The sequence below is a fragment of the Ursus americanus genome, chromosome 13 (assembly GCF_024610735.1).
Source record: "Ursus americanus isolate L20-20 chromosome 13, mUrsAme1.1.p, whole genome shotgun sequence".
In the NCBI taxonomy this organism is placed as follows: Eukaryota; Metazoa; Chordata; class Mammalia; order Carnivora; family Ursidae; genus Ursus; species Ursus americanus.
The window spans coordinates 14,994,018-15,014,514 of record NC_142139.1 but is presented as its reverse complement, the minus strand read 5'-3'; the positions used below and the strand labels follow the sequence as shown (position 1 = coordinate 15,014,514).

Genomic DNA, 20,497 nt, shown 5'->3' with positions numbered 1-20,497 from the left:
TTGTTCTCCTTCTCTCTCTGTCAAATAAATAAATAAAATATTTAAAGAAAAAAAAAAAGAATATCAGTTGGAAAAGTTAATCACAGTGATAACCTGGACAGCATATAATTAAGCCACTAGATACTGCTTGCTGAAAATAATTTGTGGGCTATACAGATACAGTGATAATAATTATCTTTGAAGGTGGTAGAGATATTATTGCTTGATATTTCTTATAGCACCATGTGAGGAATTCTGTAATCATGAACTAGAAGAGAGTAAATAAACTCTGTTTTGTAGTTTTTCATCCTAAAGTGTCATCTGTCTCCCTGAAGATCCATTTAGCACTCCCTACTTCAGTACAAGAGCGATAAAGAATCTGTAAGCTTCTGAGTTTCATAGTTTGCGTCAAATTGTCCCTTTGCAACCCAGTTTACCCATGACATCACTTTCCACCACCAAGGACAATGATTATACCTCAACCCTCCTCCCCTTTCAGGTTTCTGGGCTGTTCCTTTCTTCATGAATAACAGGACATTGAAGGTATTTGTCCCATTGTTGTTGCAAATTTTACCTTCATTTTTCTAACACATTTATTAATGTTTGCTATTTGCTCTACCTTGTTGGAAAAGTAATATTTATGATGTACCATGAAAATGCTGCATACAGAGCAGCATACATACAAATCATTTGATAACAACCATTCCTTTTTCATATAGCAAATGATGGTTTTACTGTGTTTTAGTTGCGGTTACAGTTGAAATGTTTTGGGAGTTTAATTTAGCTTTTCAAATAATGGGAAATAGGCTACCAGTGCACATTTCACACAGAATGTCTCCTTTTCACAAAATAGTGACCAATGTTGAGTGGAGATGTCTAGATTTAAGGAGATACTGACTTCATAAATCATGACGAAGCTTCTCTGAAAAGAAACACTTTTGAGAATAAGAAAAAGTTCTTAAAAGTGTAAATATGACTGTTGAATTAATATGTAAATCATAAGAGCTAGAAGACAAAGACAAGAGAATCTCCATCATGTGGAGCAAATAGACAAAGAGAATTTATAAAGCAAAAAATATATGTAAACAAAAATGGTAAACATAGGAAGGTCAATCCAGGAATTCCATCATCTGATTAATAGGAGTTCCACAAAAAATGCACAAAGAAAAGCACAGAAATAAATGAGTTAGAAGTCTTGAAATGCAAAAGGTACACACAAGGCCAAAGAGAGTAAAAAATGACATTTTCCCACAATATTTCAGAATTCATACAAAAATCCTTAGTATATTAGCAGACAGAATCCAACAACATAAAAAGGATGATCAAGTGGGATTTATCCTAGGTATATAAGACTGAATCAATATTGACTCAAAATTTGTTAAAATAATCAATGTAATCTACCATAGCTAATGAATGTAATTAGTTAAAGAAGAAAAATCATATAACCATAGCAATTGGCAGAGAAAAAACATTTTACAAAATCCAGCACCATTCATAATAAAATTCATTGCAAGTTAGAAATAGAAACTTCCTCGACTTGATAAAAGAAAATGGAAAATGTAAAAACCTACAACTAGCACCATATTTAATGGTAAAAGACTTTTGTTCTAAGACTGGGAACAGGGCAAGGATGTTTGTTCTCAACACTCTTATGTAACATAGCTCTCAAAATTCAAGCCACTGCACAAAGGCAAAGAAAGGAAATAAAAGGCATGCACTTTGGAAAGGAAGAAATAATAATATCTTTATTTTCAGATGACATTATTTTCTGCATAGGAAATCCCAAAGAATCTACCAAAAACTCCTATAATAAGTGAATTCAGCAAAGTCACGGTATACAAGATGAGTGCACAAAACTCAGTGGTATTTCTACATACTAACAAGTAACATTCAGAAACTGAAATGAAAAATACCATACTACTTATAATTAATCCAAAAAAGATGAAATACTTAGGTATACTATGAAACAAAACATACAGGTCCTATATAAGGAAAATTACAAAATGTTGATAAAAGAAGTCAGACAGTATATAAGTAAATGGAGAGACATACTGTGTTTGTGGATTGGAAGACCCAACATATTAAAAATACTTGTCTGGTTTTGAGATAAAGGTAAGTCCGGCCTCATATGATGAGTTTGGAAGTTTTCCTTCCATTTCTATTTTTTTGGAACAGTTTCAGAAGAATAGGTATTAATTCTTCTTTAAATGTTTGGTTGGCCTCCACTCGGAGGCCGTCTGGCTCTGGACTCTTGTTTGTTGGGAGATTTTTGATTACTGATTCAATTTCTTTCCTGGTTATGGGTCTGTTCAGATTTTCTATTTCTTCTTGTTTCTGTTTTGATAGTTTACATATTTCTAGGAATTCATCCACTTCTTCCAGAATGCCTAATTTGTTGGCATATAATTGCTCATAATATTCTCTTAAAATTGTTTGTATTTCTGTGGTGTTGGTTGCGATCTCTCCTCTTCCATTCATGATTTTATTTATTTGGATCCTTTCTCTTTTCTTTTTGATAAATCTGGCTAGGGAGTTATCAATTCTTAATGCTTTCAAAAATCCAGGTCCTAGTTTCATTGATTGGTTCTACTGTTTGTTTGTTTGTTTTTATTTCTATATCATTGATTTAAGCTCTGATCTTTATTATTTCCCTTCTCCTGCTAGATTTAGGCTTTATTTGTTGTTCTTTTTCCAGCTTCTTTAGGTGTAAGGTTAGCTTGTGAATTTGAGACTTTTCTTGTTTCTTGAGGAAGGCCTGTATTACTATATACTTCTCTCTTGGGACTACCTTTGCTGTATCCCAAAGGTTTTGAATTGTCATGTTTTCATTTTCATTTGCTTCCATGTATTTTTTAAACTATTCTTCAGTTTCCTGGCTGATCCATCCATTCTTTGGTAGGATGTTCTTTACCTTCCATGTATTTGTGGTTTTTCCAACTTTTTTCTTGTGGTTGATTTCAAGTTTCATAGCATTGTGGTCTGAAAATATGCATGGTATGATCTCACTCTTTTTGTACCAGTTGAGTCCTGTTTTGTGACCCAGTATGCGATCTATTCTGGAGAATGTTCCATATGCAGTTGGAAAGAATGTGTATTCTGTTGCTTTAGGATGAAATGCTCTGAATATATCTGTTAAGTCCACCTGGTCCAGTGTGTCATCCAAAGCCCATGTTTCCTGTTGGTCTTCTGCTTAGATGATCTGTCCATTGCTGTGAGTGGGGTGTTAAAGTCCCCTACTATTATTGTATTATTAGCAGTGAGTTTCTTTAAGTTTGTTATTAATTGATTATATATTTGGCTGCTCCCAGTTAGGGGCATAAATATTTACAATTGTTATATCTTCTTGTTGGATAAACCCCTTTATTATGACAGTCTTATTACAGTTCTTTGGTTTAAAATCTTGTTTATCTAAATATGGTTGGCTACTCCACTGTTCTTTTGATGTCCATTGGCATGATAAATGGTTCTCCATCCCCTTGCTTTCAATCTGGAGGTGTCTCTGGATCTAAAGTGAGTCTCTTGTAAGCAGCATATTGATGGTTCTTGTTTTTTTATCCATTCTGGTACTCTGTGTCTTTTGATTAAAGCATTGAGTCCATTTACATTCAGAGTAATTATTGAAAGATACGAATTTCATGCCATTGTAGTAACTGTAAAGTCCCTGTTCCTATAGATTGTCTCCATTCCTCTCTGGTCTTCATTATTTTTGGTCTCTCTTTATGCTCAAAAGTTCCCTTGTAATATTTCTTGTAGAGCTGGTTTAGTGTTCATGAATTCCTTTAGTTTTTGTTTGTCGTGGAAACTCTTTATCTCTCCTTCTATTCTGAATGACAGCCTTGCTGGATAAAGTATTCTTGGCTGCGTATGTTTCCCATTTAGTATGTTGAATATATCATGCCAGTCCTTTCAGGCCTGCCAGGTCTCTGTGGACAGATCTGCTGCCAGCCTTATATGTCTACCCTTGTAGGTTAAGGACCTTTTTGTCCCAAGCTGCTTTCAGGATTTTCTCTTTATCTTTGTGATTTGCAGGTTTCACTATAACATGTCCTTGTGTTGACTTATTTTTGTTGATTTTTGAGGGGAGTTTTCTGTGCCTCTTGGACTTGAATGCCTGTTTCCTCCCCCAGATTAGGGAAGTTCTCAGCTATGATTTGTTCAAATAAGCCTTCTGCCCCTTTTTCCCACTCTTCTTCTGGGATTCCTATAATTTGGATATTATTTTACTTTATGGAATTGCTGAGTTCCCTAAGTCTACCTTTGTGATCTAATAGTTTTCTTTCTGTATTCTTTTCAGCTTCATTATTTTCCATCATTTTTTCTGCTTTGTCACTGATTTACTCTTCTGCTTAGTTCAACCTCATCTTATGGCCTCCACCTGGGACTGCATCTTGGTTATAGCATTTTTAATTTTGGCCTGGCAAGATTTTAGTTTTTATATCTCTACAGTAGGGGAGTCTCTAGTGTCCTCTATACTTTTTTTTTTTTAAGCCCAGCTAGTATCTTTATAATCCTTGTATTAAATTCTAGTTCAGACATCTTACTTATATCTGTATTGATTAAATCCCTTGCTGTGAGTACCACCTCCAGTTCTTCCTTTTGGGGTGAATTTTTCTATCTCATCATTTTGTCCAAAAAAGAAAAGAAGAAAGAAAAAGAAAACAACAACAACAAAGGAAACTTCAGGAAGTGTTTCTGATGTATGCTACGTGTACTCTGCAAGAGTGGCTGCTCTTTCCTGCTGGCCCATCCTCTACAGAGTTCCTCCTTCCTTGCATGGGGAGTGTTTGGACCTTTAACCAGGTGTGCTTTGCTGGTCTGGGAGCTAAAGTAATCTTGACAAAAAAGAATGCAGTTGGAGGAATCACTTTACCTGGTATTCAAGCTTCCTATGTAGATAAAGAAATCAAGACATTATGGTATTGGCAGAGAGATAGATAGATGAATAGCATAGAATAGAGAATTCAAAAATATATCTACACAAATATGCTCAACTGCTTTTGACAAGGGTGCATGTCAATGGAGGAAGGACTTGCTTGTTCAATTATTGCTGGAACGATTGACATTCATTGACCAAAAGAAACAAACAAAACACACAAAAACTCCTTAAATCTCACGCTTTCTATAAAAAATTTTCTCAAAATGGATCATAGACTTAAAGGTAAATGCAAAACTATAAAACTTATAGAAAAAAACGTAAGAAAATCTTCAGGATTGGACACAGAGTTCTTAGAGTTCTTAACTGATACCAAAAGCACAGTGCATAAAAGGAAAAATTGATAAACTCACTTCATGAAAATTAAAAACTTACTCTGTGAAAGCCCATGTGAAGGGATGAAAAGACAAGCTAAACTGGGAGAAAATACTTGTAAAGCACATGTCTTTTGTCTGACAAAGGACTAGCATCTAGATCATGGAAAGCACTCTTAAACCTTCATTGTGAAAAGACAGTTCAATTAGAAAATGGGCAGCAAAGAATAGGAAGGGACATTTTATCTGAGAGAATATACAGACAGCAAAGAAACACATGAAAATACGTTCAGCATCATTAGAAATCAGGGAAATGAAAAAAAAGCACAAGATATCACTCTACAGCTATCAGAATGACTAAAATATAAAAAATGACAAATCTAAATATTGACAAGAATATGAAGAAACTGGGGTGCCCGGGTGGCACATTTGGTTAAGGTCTGACTCCTGGTTTCTGCTCAGGTGGTGGTCTCAGGGTTGTGGGACTGAGTCCCATGTCAGGTTCCACACTCAGCACAGAGTCTGCTTTAGACTCTCTTTCCCTCTCTCTCTGCCCACACTCCCTCTCTCTCTCTCTTTCAAATAAATAAATCTTTACCAAAAAAATATGAAGAAACTGGGTCACTCATACTTTGCCAATAGGAATATAAAATGATATAGCCACTCTGGAAAATCGTTTGACAGTTTCTTATTTATGTAGAATGCAATTACCATACAACCTGGAAATTACATTCTTGGGCATTTATCCCAGAAAAACCAAGATTTGTGTTTACATCAAAACGTGTACACAAATATTCCTAACTGCTTAATTTGTGGCAGTAAGACACTGAAGCAGCGCAGATGTTTTCCAATGGATTAAACAAACTGGGAAATATTGGTAAGCATTACAAAGGAATAAACTGTTGATACATGTAAAGATTTGATGCGTGTCCAGGGAATTCTGCTGAAAGAAAAAAAAGAACAATCCCAAAAGGTTATGTATTATATTGCTCAATTTATGTAACATTTGTGAAATTATAAAATTTTACAAATGGAAAACAGATTAAAAATGGAAGAAGACAAATGGAAGATTGCCAGTGGTTAGGGAAAGGGACAGGCAGAGGCAGGAGGGGCTTGGGTGTGGTTATAAAAGGCAGCAGGAGGGACACTTGGGTGCTGGAACTGTTTAGTATCTTGACTGTGGTGGCAGATACCTAAACCTACACAAATAATAAAATCATATAGAACACACACACACACACACACACACACACAGAAAGGACTTAAAGTAAAACTGGAAAATCTGAATATAATCAGCAGATCGTATTAATGTCCACATCTTGGTCATAATAGTCTACTGTAATTTTACAAAATGTTACCATTGGGGCAAATTGAAAAAACACACAGGGGATCTCTCTGTATTATTTCTTACAACTATATGTGAATCTATAATTATCTCATAAAAATTTCAATTAATAAAAAGAAAAAATGAAAAATCAAAGAATGTCTGTCACAGTGATTGTTACATACCAAACAATCTTAGGATATTGGTTGAAGAAATCTCAGAAATAATGAGTTGGGTTAATGCTGTCTGGATGCCTTAAAAGGATAAGATGGCAGATTATAGAACTACTACAACTTGGTGCAAAATTCTCAAGTGGATTATTAAATAAGATTATCAAACATTTATGAGACAAGAAAACTGCCACATAGCATGGGTGCATTAAGTTAAGTGAGGGTGACATAGTGAAAAGAACTGGATTCAGATGACCTAAGCACATTCCCTTATCTGTCAGTAAATAGCTGTGTGGATATGGGCAAAGAGCTTGAGTGTTTTGAGCTACAGTATCTTTATCTGGGAAATCTTATACAACTACATATTCTTTAATGGGTAGTTTAGAATCTATTCACAAAAAAATCTGTTAGCTCTAAATGTACCAAATTTACCTCAATTCTTTTAACACGGTTATCTGATGATAAAAGAGCTTCCATTTATTAAAGAACACATCTGTGCTGGATATTTATGTGATTTTATAAAGCACACACTTTGTTCCTATCACAGATGGGTGTTATTAATCCCCTTTTTACAAATGATGAAATCAAGGGTCAGAGTGGATCAGATGAATGAGGATCACAGTGTGTCCTGATAGCAGGGAATCAGTTGACCAATTTGCCATGCTATAATGATAGACAAGATGAATATATTTCGGGTGGGTAACACTACCATGAGATAAGACTACAGTGAACAGTACCGTAATAATTCTTAGTTGTTTGGATAGTTATACCTAAACTGTGTTAATAATGAGTCCATGTTTATTTCATGGAAAGTTCTTTTGGTGTTTCTTTAACCTCAGCCTGTCCAACTTTTTTTTTTTTTAATGAACAACGTGGTTAAAAGAATAGAAGAAATTCTCACCAGATTTAAAAACAAAAACAAAAAAAGGAAAAACATTCAGATGAATAATCTATTCATATATTCCTTTATTCAAGTATCACATCCAAAACAGGATTTAAGATAATTTAATTCATTCACAGTGTGATCAGTATTCAAAGAGTGAAATAAATTAGTATCAAAAGCAAATTTCTGCACTTGGTGTATAAACTATCTTGCTAGATAAGGAAAGGCCTTAACATTGAACAGGGTTGGGATTTGGGAAACTGGAACAGACGATGGAGTGAGTGTGATTGGCTTTTGGATTGAAATTTGGAGCTTCCACAAAGGACTGGAAAGGGAGTGTCTAGAGTGCTATCTAAATACATTTTTTTCCTTAGTCACAAGATCTTGGATTAAAAAAAATTTCCTATAAAAAACCAATAATTTTCTATTAGACAGATCCAGTTTATTTCAAGTTGATTTCAAGTGCAACAGAAACCAACCACGTGAAAATTCTAGCACCAAAGGCTGTTGTAAATTTTAGGTACAGTCACAGGAGAGGGTGTTGAGACCCAAGGAGGCAATATAGTCTTGCAGTTTCTGCTTTAGCCAGACTGCATCTTGAGGATGGTAGGTTTCCTTCCTTCCGAACTATGTAGTTACTAGAAAGAGGAAGTCCTTGGAAGGCGTCCAAGGAAGTGAAAGTTGTGAAAAGCATGTCAAATGAGGAAGAGCTGGGACAACCAGAAAAGACAAGACTTAGGAGTGACATGAAAGCATCTTTCAAATATAAGAAGAGCTGATGTTTGGAAAAGATGGTTGGTTCTGAAACTCTCAGGAAACAGAAAGTGAAACTAGAAGAAGTGGGCGGAACTATTAAAAGGCACTTTCTCCGGTGAGAGCCTTTCCAAAGTTGATTGGAGGCACTTCTAAAGGTCAAAAGCCTCCCAGGTTACTCATTATCTTCAATTCAGTGACTGTCGGTTGAGAGCCTTCTTATGCCATTTTAAATGCTTGAAATGGATCAGTGAGGAAAACAGATGAGAATCCTCACTCTCCGGTGTTTACATTCTGGAAGGCATGGGGAAACGTTTAATGAGCAATGAAACCAATCAGTAAATTATGTAGTCTGTTGGAAGGCAAAAGAGTTATGGGAAAAAAGTAGAAGACCCGAGGGATGAGGGGAGGTGGAAGGGGAATGGGGCAGACCTTAGCTGCAGATACACTGTCAGAGCAGGTCAACCTCACCGAGGAGGCATTTGAGCCAAGACTTTGGTGAAGGGTGGGAGGGAGTTCTCTAGGGGACGAGCATTCTAAGCAGAAGAAAAGAAAAAAAAAAAAAGCCAAGCAGCAGCTTGAGATGGGAGTATGCTGGCACGGAAGCCTCCTCTGCAGGTGTTTAAACAGAGCTTGGCAAAGCACCTGTGAGAGAAGCTGAAAAGACAGTTTCTGGTTTTGGTGAGAGCTTGGACGCCATGACTTCTGAGGTCTCTTCCAATGTTTCATATTCCCTGAGCTTCTGATTCTCTGATAATTCCGAGTAATTAATTTGGTAGCGATGAGCAGGATGGATTCAAGAAGAGAAACACCAAATCAGGGTTACAAATAAATGGTGAGACAAATAAATGGGCAAGACAGATAGTGTAAACATTTCAAAATGCTGACCATGTATTCACATATCGTAAGAATATTGTGTAAATCATGCAAAGCATGTTTGCAGACCAACTCTTGCCCAGGGGCCACCAGTTTGAAACCTTTGCATTGGAGAAAGTGAAATCAGTTAAGAATGTAATGATGTAAGCCACACCTAAGGTTGTGGACAGAAAATCAAAGGAGAATAAAAAATAAAAGAAGAAATCTGAGTCTTTGGTGAGAATTCTTCCTTTGTTATGATTTGACAGAGAACCAAAAAGGAAGAAATAATCAAAGATTACTGTGTGGTTGAGACTCCAGGAAACCAGTTCACACTGCCTTTGCTCTTTCTTAAGCAAGACTCACATTGATTTTTTTTCCCACCTATTATCAATGACCAGATATTTACTTGCCTTTTCGTTGTCCTCTTACAAGTAATCACCTATAATTTAGGTACTTAAAGAAAATATCAGCCAATTCAACCTTTCTCAATTAATTTGAATCTATAATGTAACTGTAGTCATAAAACTTTTGAACAGAGGCTCAGAATTAATTAACTGCAACAATTACAGAAACAGAGATAAAACTTTTACTCTTAATGTTTAACTTGTCCTGTTTCCTTGTTGCAGGTGCCTTTGTTTGCAAGATGCTGCCATTTGTCCAGTCTACTGCTATTGTGACAGAAATTCTCACCATGACCTGCATTGCTGTGGAAAGGCACCAGGGACTTGTGCATCCTTTTAAAATGAAGTGGCAATACACCAACAGAAGGGCTTTCACCATGCTAGGTGAGGATGTACCAGTGGCCATATTGCCATTCTTTACTACAAAACACACAGAATTTCTTCAAAGTGAACCATTTCGATGAATCAGACAAGTAGTTTCTTGTCTAGCTTGTAGGCATCGGGATGTAACTTCAGTATTTTAGACCCTCCCCATTTACCTTGACCCTCACTCCTTTTCTCCTTTAGGCCTACCCCCACACTTAAAATCCCCCTTTCAGAGTTACTTCTTCAGTTTAAGTCTTAACCTTCTAAGCACTACTTTCAGGTAATTTAAGATAACCTTTCAGTGGCATTGCGACGTTAACATTCATTAGATTAGTAACCTGTCATCCTCAGGTAAGAGGCGTCTAAGCTAAAATGCCCTTTTTAGAGCAGGTAGATTTTGATAGGGGAAGGAAAGGTACTTTTCAGAAAGGTAGAGAACAGGGATGCTGCTCAGAGGTGGCCCCAGTGGTGAGGCCACAAAATGAGAAGTCCACAGGGCTCATGCGAACCCTGGGTGCTGAGTGCTAGAAGTGCTTGAAGAAGATATATTCCATCCACTTCATAATTTTGCTTCAGGCCTTCCTGAAACCTCAGTTTGCTGTAACTATTCCTGAGTCAGCAAGTCATGAGCAGGGACCTCTTGATAAGTGGCAAACTCAAAGTGATGTCCTAAAGCCCAGCATAGTAACACGGAAGAATTTCTCTATCCGATCATGATAATCGAGGCATTTAAAATCTTAATGGGCTTCCCAGTGTTTTGAATGTATGATAGTTCACCAATGAGAGGTTGAGGGAGCAACTAATGTGATAACCAAAGAGAACAATTTTTACTAATATCTCGCTTGGGAGGAATGAGTAAACATTTATTTCTGCTGTAAGAATTTAGCCAGCATGGGAGAGTAGAATTACAGGAAGAACCCCTGAAGGCTTTGCAATACCAAACTCATTTTACATAGTTTGAAATGAATAGATAAATCAACAGGGAAACATTTGTTAGTTTAAGTTAGTTTCAAATGTATGGCCTACCCTCCCTACAAAGAATTCAAAGGCCTCATTGCTTTTAATAATTGACATCTTTCCACCTTCAAAACATCTGAAAAGCATGTGTGGGTGTGGAAAACTGGTGAAAAAAGGAATACATGGAGAAGGAAAGTTATTAAAAAGGAAAGAGAAGTAGAGAGTTCAAGGATCTGAAGGAAAAGTCAATAACAGGCAGTCAAGGCAATTTCTACTAAAAAAAAGTCATGGGAGTTAGAAAGGATTCTAAACCAAGGAGTCTCATCTCCCCATCAAGCTTTCGTGCAGTGTTGCCTGACATCTCTCTCTAGCTCTGTTACACTGGGAACCAGCCCTGTCCTCATGCCCAGTACCCCCTAGCTGAGACTGCTTTGCCCCCAGGACCACCATTCACAGAGCCCTGCTGGACTCACTTGCCCACAAGGGTTCACAGATAATACCAGTAATATAAATTCCACTCTGGCCCTTCTATCTCTGAACAGGCAGTAGATCCAGAAGGATTGGCAATGAGTTAAGCGAATTAGACTCAATTCCTCCAGAATTTCTACTAAAGATTGGAAAAAGCAATTGAACGTAAGATAATATGAGATACTGATTGGACCAGAATAGAATAGATGTGTATGGCAATGGGGAGAGGGATTGATTTGTGAGTCTTATAGCTGTCGTAAATCTTTGAATAATAATGACTCTCTATAGGCAGTGCCAGTTCATGTGTTTCTTTATAATAAACCCCAGTGACAGTTTAAGTGAGTCTCAGTTTCTTGGAACCCTAGGCAATATACTGTTTTCTCAGTGGTGCTACTCAATACAGAAAGAACAAGAAGAATTTGAGTCGAGAAATTACTCTCAGAATTGATGTTCAGTCTCTTGATTCTGGTCTCATCCTAGTCTGTTCAGATTCTCTTTTGTTCCTGGCTAAGGACACATCATTAAAGCAATTCCCTCAACAAAAACATGGAGGACAGGGAATTTGGAAAGAAGCACTCTGGTTTCTGATGTTTTAAGTGTTTGTTTTTGTAAATAAGGAAACAATACTCATGTTATGATGCTTAAGATAAATGGTCCTCAATTGTAGGAGGAAGTCGTAGATGGTGGTCTATATCATGTCTCAGTTCATATTCATCTGTTTGACAACCAAACAGCACGTGCTTGATCAACACCTGCTGAGGGCCAGGAATTTTCCTTAGACTCTTGTTTGGGGAAACAAACAAACAAGAAAAGTAAATTGCATTGTCTTTGCCCTCAATGAGCTTAGAGGAAGTTGAGAAGAAACGACTAAGGGCAGCAAACGACTAGAGGGCACATGGAGACAACAGGGAATTAGCAGCCAGTTCTGTCTGGAAATGATGGTGGCTTTCAAAGATTTCCTAGAAAAAGTGACATTTGAGTCAAGCCCTGGAACCTGAGTTCACAGATAGTGGGAATAAGGTGCCAATCCAGGTTGACAGTGTCGGGGCACAGAGCAGCTGAATGCATTCTGGGGTACGGGGACTGAAAGCAACTCTGTAAGTTCTTCAGTAGAGGACCCAGATTTGAAGAACATGGACAGAAATGTAAGAGGAGAGAGAGGCAAGTGAGAGAACCTCAGGAACCATGTGAAGGGTTTGGGTTTTATCTTATAGTCACTGAAACACTATTCAGGAGTTTTATTGTTTTAAGGAGTTTTAATTAAGTATTTAAAAATGTTTCAGGAAGACTATTCCAGCAGCAATTTTGAAGATGGTGAGAGAGCGGCCGTGAGAACAGGTAGAACTTTGCCCCGCTTGAGGGCAGAGATGACTGCATATAAGGCGGCTTTATGCTCAGAGCATCTGCTTTATGCATAAGCACGCCTGTGTTTTGCTTTGTTGATGGACCCATATTCTGATGATTTTAATGTTTTGGCAGGTGTGGTCTGGCTGGTGGCCGTCATCGTCGGATCGCCCATGTGGCATGTGCAACGCCTTGAGGTAGATCGGGAGTCGGATTGATAGTCCTATTATTGAAATGTTTCCCAGCCCTCTCAACAATAATCCGATTTCTTCTTGCAAATTTGTATGATCCCAATTATTTCACTGGAAATTTTTCAAGTGGATTAAATCATTTGTTTCAAGATTTTTCCCCCTCTGTTTATTTAGCTCTTCCTTGATCTTAATGTTGCTAAGATTTTAATGCTTAAAAGAAAATTTACCAGGGTCGCTTTCTATATTTTCCTGCCAGCTGAACATGCCTTTCCTAGTGGCCTCCAATGTCTTGTTACATTTGAATAGTTCAATGGTTGCTCTAGATTTTTCTTTTATTTTTAAATCACATTAAAAAATTGTCATCAATTATCTGCTTATTAGTTGAATCTCCTTCATAAGTCCTTTCTTATCCATCTCCCAAACATCGACAAATTGCAATTTGAATTGGAATGTGTGGCAGGATCATCTTATCTGACCTCTGTCCTTCCCTCACACGTTTATCCGATGGGCCCAGCATTGCTTGGGGATTCACAGTGGAGGGAGCACGATGTTGTTTTTGGTGACCCAATCTCTCCAATGGGGCATACATACTTCAACATGTCCTGCACGGGTGATCTGGCCCAGACGGTAGTCTTCAAAGGCAGTAGGGAGTTGTTCACACACTCACTAAGATAATTTTTTAGACCATGTATCCTTTTTATACCTTTTTAAATTGACAGAAGCAAATGTGAAACTATTTTGGATATGCAGTGTCCATTGGCAAGGATAACAAACGAGTCCTCAGGTAAGGGTACACAACTGTGTGTGGCCAGCTCTTTTCTCCAAGGCTGTCCTTACCCCAGCAGGAATCCTGTACCAATGGAGTCCTCTCATAAGTGACCCAACCCACTCCTCATTTGTGGGGTCCATTCCTGGCCCCTAGACACAAGGGGACTTGTCTAGTTCTTTAAATAAAATTATTTTATCATACGCTCTAAATATAATTTAAATATGTAACTCATTTAGTTTGTGGAAAATGCATATGGAATTGGCAAAGCCAGTTCTTACTGTCAGCCAAATCAGACACATCAGATTTGCTTTCTGTCCGGAAGTATGATTTCATTTTTCATACCAGATAAATGTATTATATGCATCCCCACAGCCACCTTCTCACTTCTAAAATTCTGCTAGAGCGAGTGTGTGTGAGCACGCACAAAGCCTGAATTTCTCACCTGGGTGAAATAAAGCGCCGCCGACTTCACCTTTCCCACCGCTGAAGTCCTCTTGCTTTGCTCTCGCCGGGCTCTATCTCAGGAGTGATGTATTTGACAACTTTCAGGGGATGGACGCAACAAGGTGGTTAAATTAAAATTGTCATCACTTCTGCCCCTTCACTGTATGAAAAATGTGAATTCACGACATCTCACCAACTGTCAAAGCACCTTTCTTTTAATGCCAAGCTTTACCCTGAAACGAAATATGTTTAATATAGAGAAAAAGCACAAAGCCCTGTCATGTATTTATGGTTTCTTGATCATGGTGGCTTCACTGACACCAGTAATTCAAACCACCTCCTTTTTCAGTGCCTCGTAGCAAGACTGGGGCGGGGGAAGAGATCTGGTTCATGTAGCTGGGGAGAAGAGGGATTAGAAATGAAGAACTGGGAACGTAGAGCCAGCACAACACCCAGTCTCAGGCTTCTCTTAGTCAGTGGAATTTTAAATTATTTTAGAGAGAGCTAGCGAGAGAGCACGAGCAGGGAGAAAGGGCAGAGGCAGAGGGAGAGAGAGAATCCCAAGCAGACTCCCCATTGGGCTCAGAGCCTGACGTGGGGTTCAATCCCAGGACCCTGAGATCATGACCTGAGCCAAAATCGAGAGTCAGACACTTAACTGCCTGAGCCACCCAGGTGCCCTGAGGCAGTGGAATTTTAGGGAACTGTAGGGCTGCAAATAGAAGATCTGAAATTGGCTCCCTTAAAGCCATCTGCCCGTGCCCCCAGAGAGTCTGTGCTTGTCCCCCAGGGCAACATGCACCTATTTGGAGACTGCTGGGGTAGCTTTGTGCCTTAAGATGTGCCAATGTTGTGCCTGTGGCTGTTGGCCTTTGTGGGCTCTGCCTACATGGAGTGAGAATGAATTTCACTTTATATCCGGTTCCCAGGGAGTTTGGATCTTGAAATTATTATTCAATAAGTGTCTTCATCCCTCATTTATTTGCAAATAACACCTCCATCAGAGCTTGAATTTTCTTACCTTTGATGAGTATACCAGGAAGCTTTTTCCCTGGTTCAACTGACTAAAGATTGGTGATAAAATCTGCAGGAACGAAGGCAGAAATACATCTAAGACCTAGGTATTCTCCACCTGGAAAGCTCTAACGTGACTAAAATGGCAATAGTTGTGCTAAATTCTCTTTTGTTCTTTTTATCCAGATACATGACTCTTGAATATACTTTGCTTGGTTTGTCCCTTATTAGCATTCGCTATTATTATTAATATTGCTATTAATAATATTTTGAACTCATGAGTCTGTCAGAAATGGTATTAATAAAAAGACATTTCCTTTCTGTAAAATATCTACCTCAAAGACTTATAGATAAGTCTGAATATTTGTAGACCGACGATAGTTTGAATTCCAATTTCTTATTCATCTCAGAATCTTCAAGCTATCGGTTACCTTTCTAAAATCTTTGCAAAGCAATCTGATCATTCCAACCTGAAACAGCGGTAACAAAATACAAGCTTTCAATACTATCAATTGAAAGACATCTGATGCCTTGCCAAAATTTGTCTCTTCAACCATTGAAACAAAATAATGTAACATTAAACTAGCTGGCATGCCACTACGAAATATTTTTTTCATACATACACTTTGGTGGTTGTAGTGTATTCTTCAACTGGAAAGCAATGTTCTTCATCTGGACTGGATACATACTCTGGTCAAAGAGTGTAGCTCCCTTTCACGAATTGAAAAATCATGACCATAGGGTAAAAAGTGGTGAAAGATTAAAACAAAATAAACAGGCTATTGACCTCAATTCCATTTAAAATAGAAAAGAAAGTATAAAACCATGAAAATGTAAGGAATGAAGTGGAAAAATGACACTTCATGACAAAAGACCAATCAAAAATATAACTCATTTGAAATATGTGCCCGCGGTGAATACGTAAGGATCTGAAAAGTGCAGCGTTCCTTACAGTAGTACTTGGCTGCTCTGTTCTTTCGATGCTGACTCTGGCTCCTCTAACTGGATTGTTCTTATGTTAAAGATTAAGTATGACTTCTTATATGAGAAAGAACACGTCTGCTGTTTGGAAGAGTGGGCCAGCCCGGCACACCAGAAAATCTATACCACCTTCATCCTGGTCTTCCTCTTCCTCCTGCCTCTGATGCTGATGCTGGTCCTGTACAGTAAAATCGGTTATGAACTTTGGATAAAGAAAAGAGTGGGGGATTGCTCAGTGCTTCGAACGCTTCATGGAAAAGAAATGTCAAAAATAACCAGGTCTGTTTAATGAAATACTCACCTGTTTAAAATATTTCTCATTAGTCATGCTGGAAGGAGCAGTTGCCAGAGATCTCTGAATTCCCAGGAAATCTAGCCAAAGTGCCATTTGTAATTCATGTTGAGGGCCTGGGCTGACTTTAAACTCTGGAGATTTTAGGTATGGTAGGAATTTAGAAAATTTAGACAGTCATTACATTTTCATCTCCGTGTCAGTATGATGTGGTGGGAAGAGCTGTGGTGTCCTTCCCGCCACTCATCAGCCACATGGAGCGGGTGAGCATGCTTACTCCTAAGCCTCCTGCTGTCCTCCTGTGTACCAGGGAGCTTAACGAATACCCGTCCTCACTTCCTCCTACCCATGAGTGATGCTAAAATACAGGAGACATATATGAACATCCTTTGGTGACCGGAGTATGCTATTTACTTTAAATTATCATTATTGATATATAATAAGGGCTTTCTTTTCTGATCAGATTCTTTAATAAAAATTCTAAAACACAATTGTAGTCCATATGGCTTATTTTATAATCTACATGGATGGCTATTACAAACAAAAACAAAAACCTTATAAGGAGTTTTGTGGTTTGATGAAATTTTCTCATTTCTTCGAGTGTGCAGCGACCTCTAGTGCCCAGTTTGCATGAAGCAATCGTCCCTGTCACCGCGGAGTGCTGGGTTGTGGAGCACCCTGGGACTTACTGATTTAGCACTTCCACTTCCTCAGAAGAGTGCTCTTCAGTGTAAAGTGAATAAGAGCTTAAGCACTGAAGTTAAGCTGCCTAACTTTAAGTCCACACTACCCCTTACAGTTTAAACGCTTTACTGGTCATCTGACTTTGCAAGTACTTAACCTTCTCCATGCCTCAGTTTCTGCATCCATCAAATGGCTTACTGAGAAGATGAATGATGTAATCCATGCCAAGCATCTAGAAGAGTGCTAGAGCCATCGTGAGCATACATCATAAGGATGTTTATTATATGAGAAATATAGGGATGAGGGTAACAGCAATGGGAAAAGATGAGAAACAGCCCACAATTAACCTGTCATGAGCTTTATTAATATTTGAAGAATTATGATTGAGAGATTTAGTCTCAAACTTTATTTACTAACTTTGATATCAATTTGACAGTTTTGCCAAGAAGTTAACTAATACAATGTATCCTTATGGGTCTAGGAAGAAGAAGCGAGCTGTCATTATGATGGTGACAGTGGTGGCTCTCTTTGCTGTGTGCTGGGCACCTTTCCACGTTGTTCACATGATGATTGAATACAGTGAGTGCTTTTCATTCTCATTTGATAGAAGTTCTAGTTCATTTCCTGTTAGAATGGACAATGAATCATTAAAATTCTTTGCTCTCCACTTGGGTAATCAAATATCAAACATTTAATGAGTTTCTATCATGTCTTCAAGACCACCAGATCATTACATGGTAGGTAATTATGTATGACTTTGACTAAATCTTTAATAATTACCAAAGATACAGAAACGTTTTTGAGTCTTCTTTCATGCCATGCCTCCCGTTCTCCCTAAGCCATTCAAACACGGGGAGAAGGGTGACATCCTCTGAGTGCTCTCTGGTTTGATTTAGAATACTGACTTGAACCACGTGAATTTAATGACACCTCCGATTTCAGCCAGACCCTCAGTGTATTACCTCTGATAATCTGAGACTTAACTCGGGTGATTGTGTTTCCATAACACAAGTGAACATTTGAATGGTAACTGCTGCCCCGAGTTTACGTGAAGCTTGGAATCAAGCGGAGAGGTAGTAAGCTCCCTCCTGTGTGCTGGGTGCCGGGCTGTGCTTGTGAGCCAAGACTCTCTAAGAACGAGGACGCATCACAGAGCTTCTGTTTCTTCAGACATCAGATGGCTCTTCCCAAAATTGTCTTGAGACTTTTATCATGCCTTGTTAAAGTGTAAGTGTTCGGTAAAGACAGAGGATAAACAGAAATTCTGCTTTCTGCTCATTAGAACATAACGCATTCCAGACTATTGCTTTTTATTTCAGGCAATTTTGAAAAGGAATATGACGATGTCACAATCAAGATGATTTTTGCTATAGTGCAAATAATTGGATTTTCCAATTCCATCTGTAATCCCATTGTTTATGCATTTCTGAATGAAAACTTCAAAAAAAATTTTTTATCTGCCGTTTGTTATTGCATAGTAAAAGAAACCTTATCTCCAGCACGAAGACATGGAAATACAGGAATTACAATGATGCAGAAAAAAGCAATGTTTGCCCGGAGAGAGAATCCTGTGGAGGAGACTAAAGGAGAAGCATTCAGTGATGGCAACATTGAAGTCAAATTGTGTGAACAACCAGAGGGGGGAAAAATATCTCAAATGACATCTTGCCCTGTTCAATTCTGAACTTTTTGAGAATTATGTTTTAGGCAGTGGGCACTAATTATAACAATGTCTTCATAAGTAGTACCATTCACAGCTTAATCAGAAGAGAAAATTATTTTGAGCAAAGGTTGAAGAATGTTTTATTCTTAGAATGATAAAAAGAAGGAAACAAATCATTTTTTCATAAAAAATATACATGAAAACTTTGAAAAATTAGTAAACCATCCTTCTAGTGAACCATCATAAAAGTGGATTTAAGAAAAAAACTTGACAGAAATAAATTTCTTGGGTAGTACTTTTTCCCCCAATGCAGTCAATGTAAAATGACTTTCTTTCTTTCTTTCTTTCTTTCTTTCTTTCTTTCTTTCTTTCTTTCTTTCTTTCTTTCTTTCTTTCTTTCTTTCTTTTTCTTTCTTTTCTTCTTTCTTCTTTCTTTCAGATTTATTTATTTATTTTAGAGAGAGAGGTGGGTGGGAGAGGCAGAGGGAGAGAATCTCAAGCAGACTCCTCATTGAGCAAGGAGCCCAGTGGGGAGCTCCATCTCAGGACCCATGAGATCATGACCTGAGCCGAAACCAAAAGTCGGGTGCTTAACCGACTGAGTTGCCCAGGCGTCCCTATAAGGTGACTTTCTATGTATTGCTAAATTAGATGAGAAAATAACTTAAAAATTATACCTTCTTTCTTGAATAAGTTAATAGTTGAATACAGTAATGTAATTTTCAGTGCACAGTTGAAGCTTGGTGATACAGTCTTTTGCAAATGAGATCTGTCCAATAATCATGAAGGCAAAGAAGATGGAGAAGCCACAAAATGACAGATGAATGAGATTTAGAGGCAGATGCCCAGGTGTGAGCTTCTTACAGCCCTGCCAGCTACCACTGCTGTGATGACTGGCAAGTCCCTGACCCACTATAAGCCTCTGTATTTTCCTGTGAGATGGGGCGGTGCCTCCTCTGCCTCCCAGGGCCGCTGCCAGCACTTTGCACTCTAAACCGCCCTCAGGCTAATGAAAGTTCCAGGCCTCCCCTTTCTTTCCCTTTTGCTTCCCAAGAGTGGCCCTCAACCCTGTCCTGCTTTCCACCTGTGCCTGGTTTGTAGCTGGTTTCTCTAATCAAATGAAAAATATTTCTGGGATCCTCATGTGTAGGTTGACACGTAGGCCAATCTATCTCACTATTTCCATTTTTAAACCTCTTACTTTACAAGTGGGACAAAAGACTGTTATATAAAAGGACTTTTTGATGTAGTTAGCAGATGAGAGAGAGAATCAACTCCAAGCCCATGAGATTTTACTGTGCCCAAGACTGACCCCCAAGAGAGCGAGGCCAAGAAGAGTTCCCCACCCATATTCCTGACCTAAATCTCTCTTAAACGTAACCCCTCTTCTTTCCAGTCCTCCCTTCTTACCCTCAAATGTCATGGAACCAGTGACCGTGTCCCAGGGCCCTGTCACTTCCCCTTTAACATCTGAGATTCCCCAAGTCCATTCAGAGTCTCTTGGCTCACATGTTTCTTCTGCCTCCAGTTTTCCAGCACTTACTCTTTTCCCCAGGAAGGACGAGAAGCTCAAGAATTCTCAGGGTATTTCACTTGTGAAGTTTTAAGTTTTGGAAACCAGAGAACTCAGGCCATTGGGGTCTTTCAAAATATAGACATTTAACTTTATAGGAGTGTCGAGCGTGGATAAAGAAACAAAAATGAAACAC

At 38.3% G+C, this 20,497-nt stretch overlaps 1 protein-coding gene across 1 annotated transcript in view; it reads left to right on the top strand.

The window, feature by feature from the left end:
- Positions 1 to 18,846, top strand: part of QRFPR (pyroglutamylated RFamide peptide receptor) — a 37,851-nt gene extending 19,005 nt beyond the window's left edge. Inside the window, 6 exon segments of the mRNA XM_045798643.2 lie at positions 9,841 to 9,999; positions 12,886 to 12,947; positions 16,193 to 16,428; positions 17,607 to 17,704; positions 18,445 to 18,764; positions 18,766 to 18,846. Coding sequence (XP_045654599.2) covers positions 9,841 to 9,999; positions 12,886 to 12,947; positions 16,193 to 16,428; positions 17,607 to 17,704; positions 18,445 to 18,764; positions 18,766 to 18,846 — 956 coding nt within the window.
- The last annotated feature ends 1,651 nt before the right edge of the window (positions 18,847 to 20,497 follow it).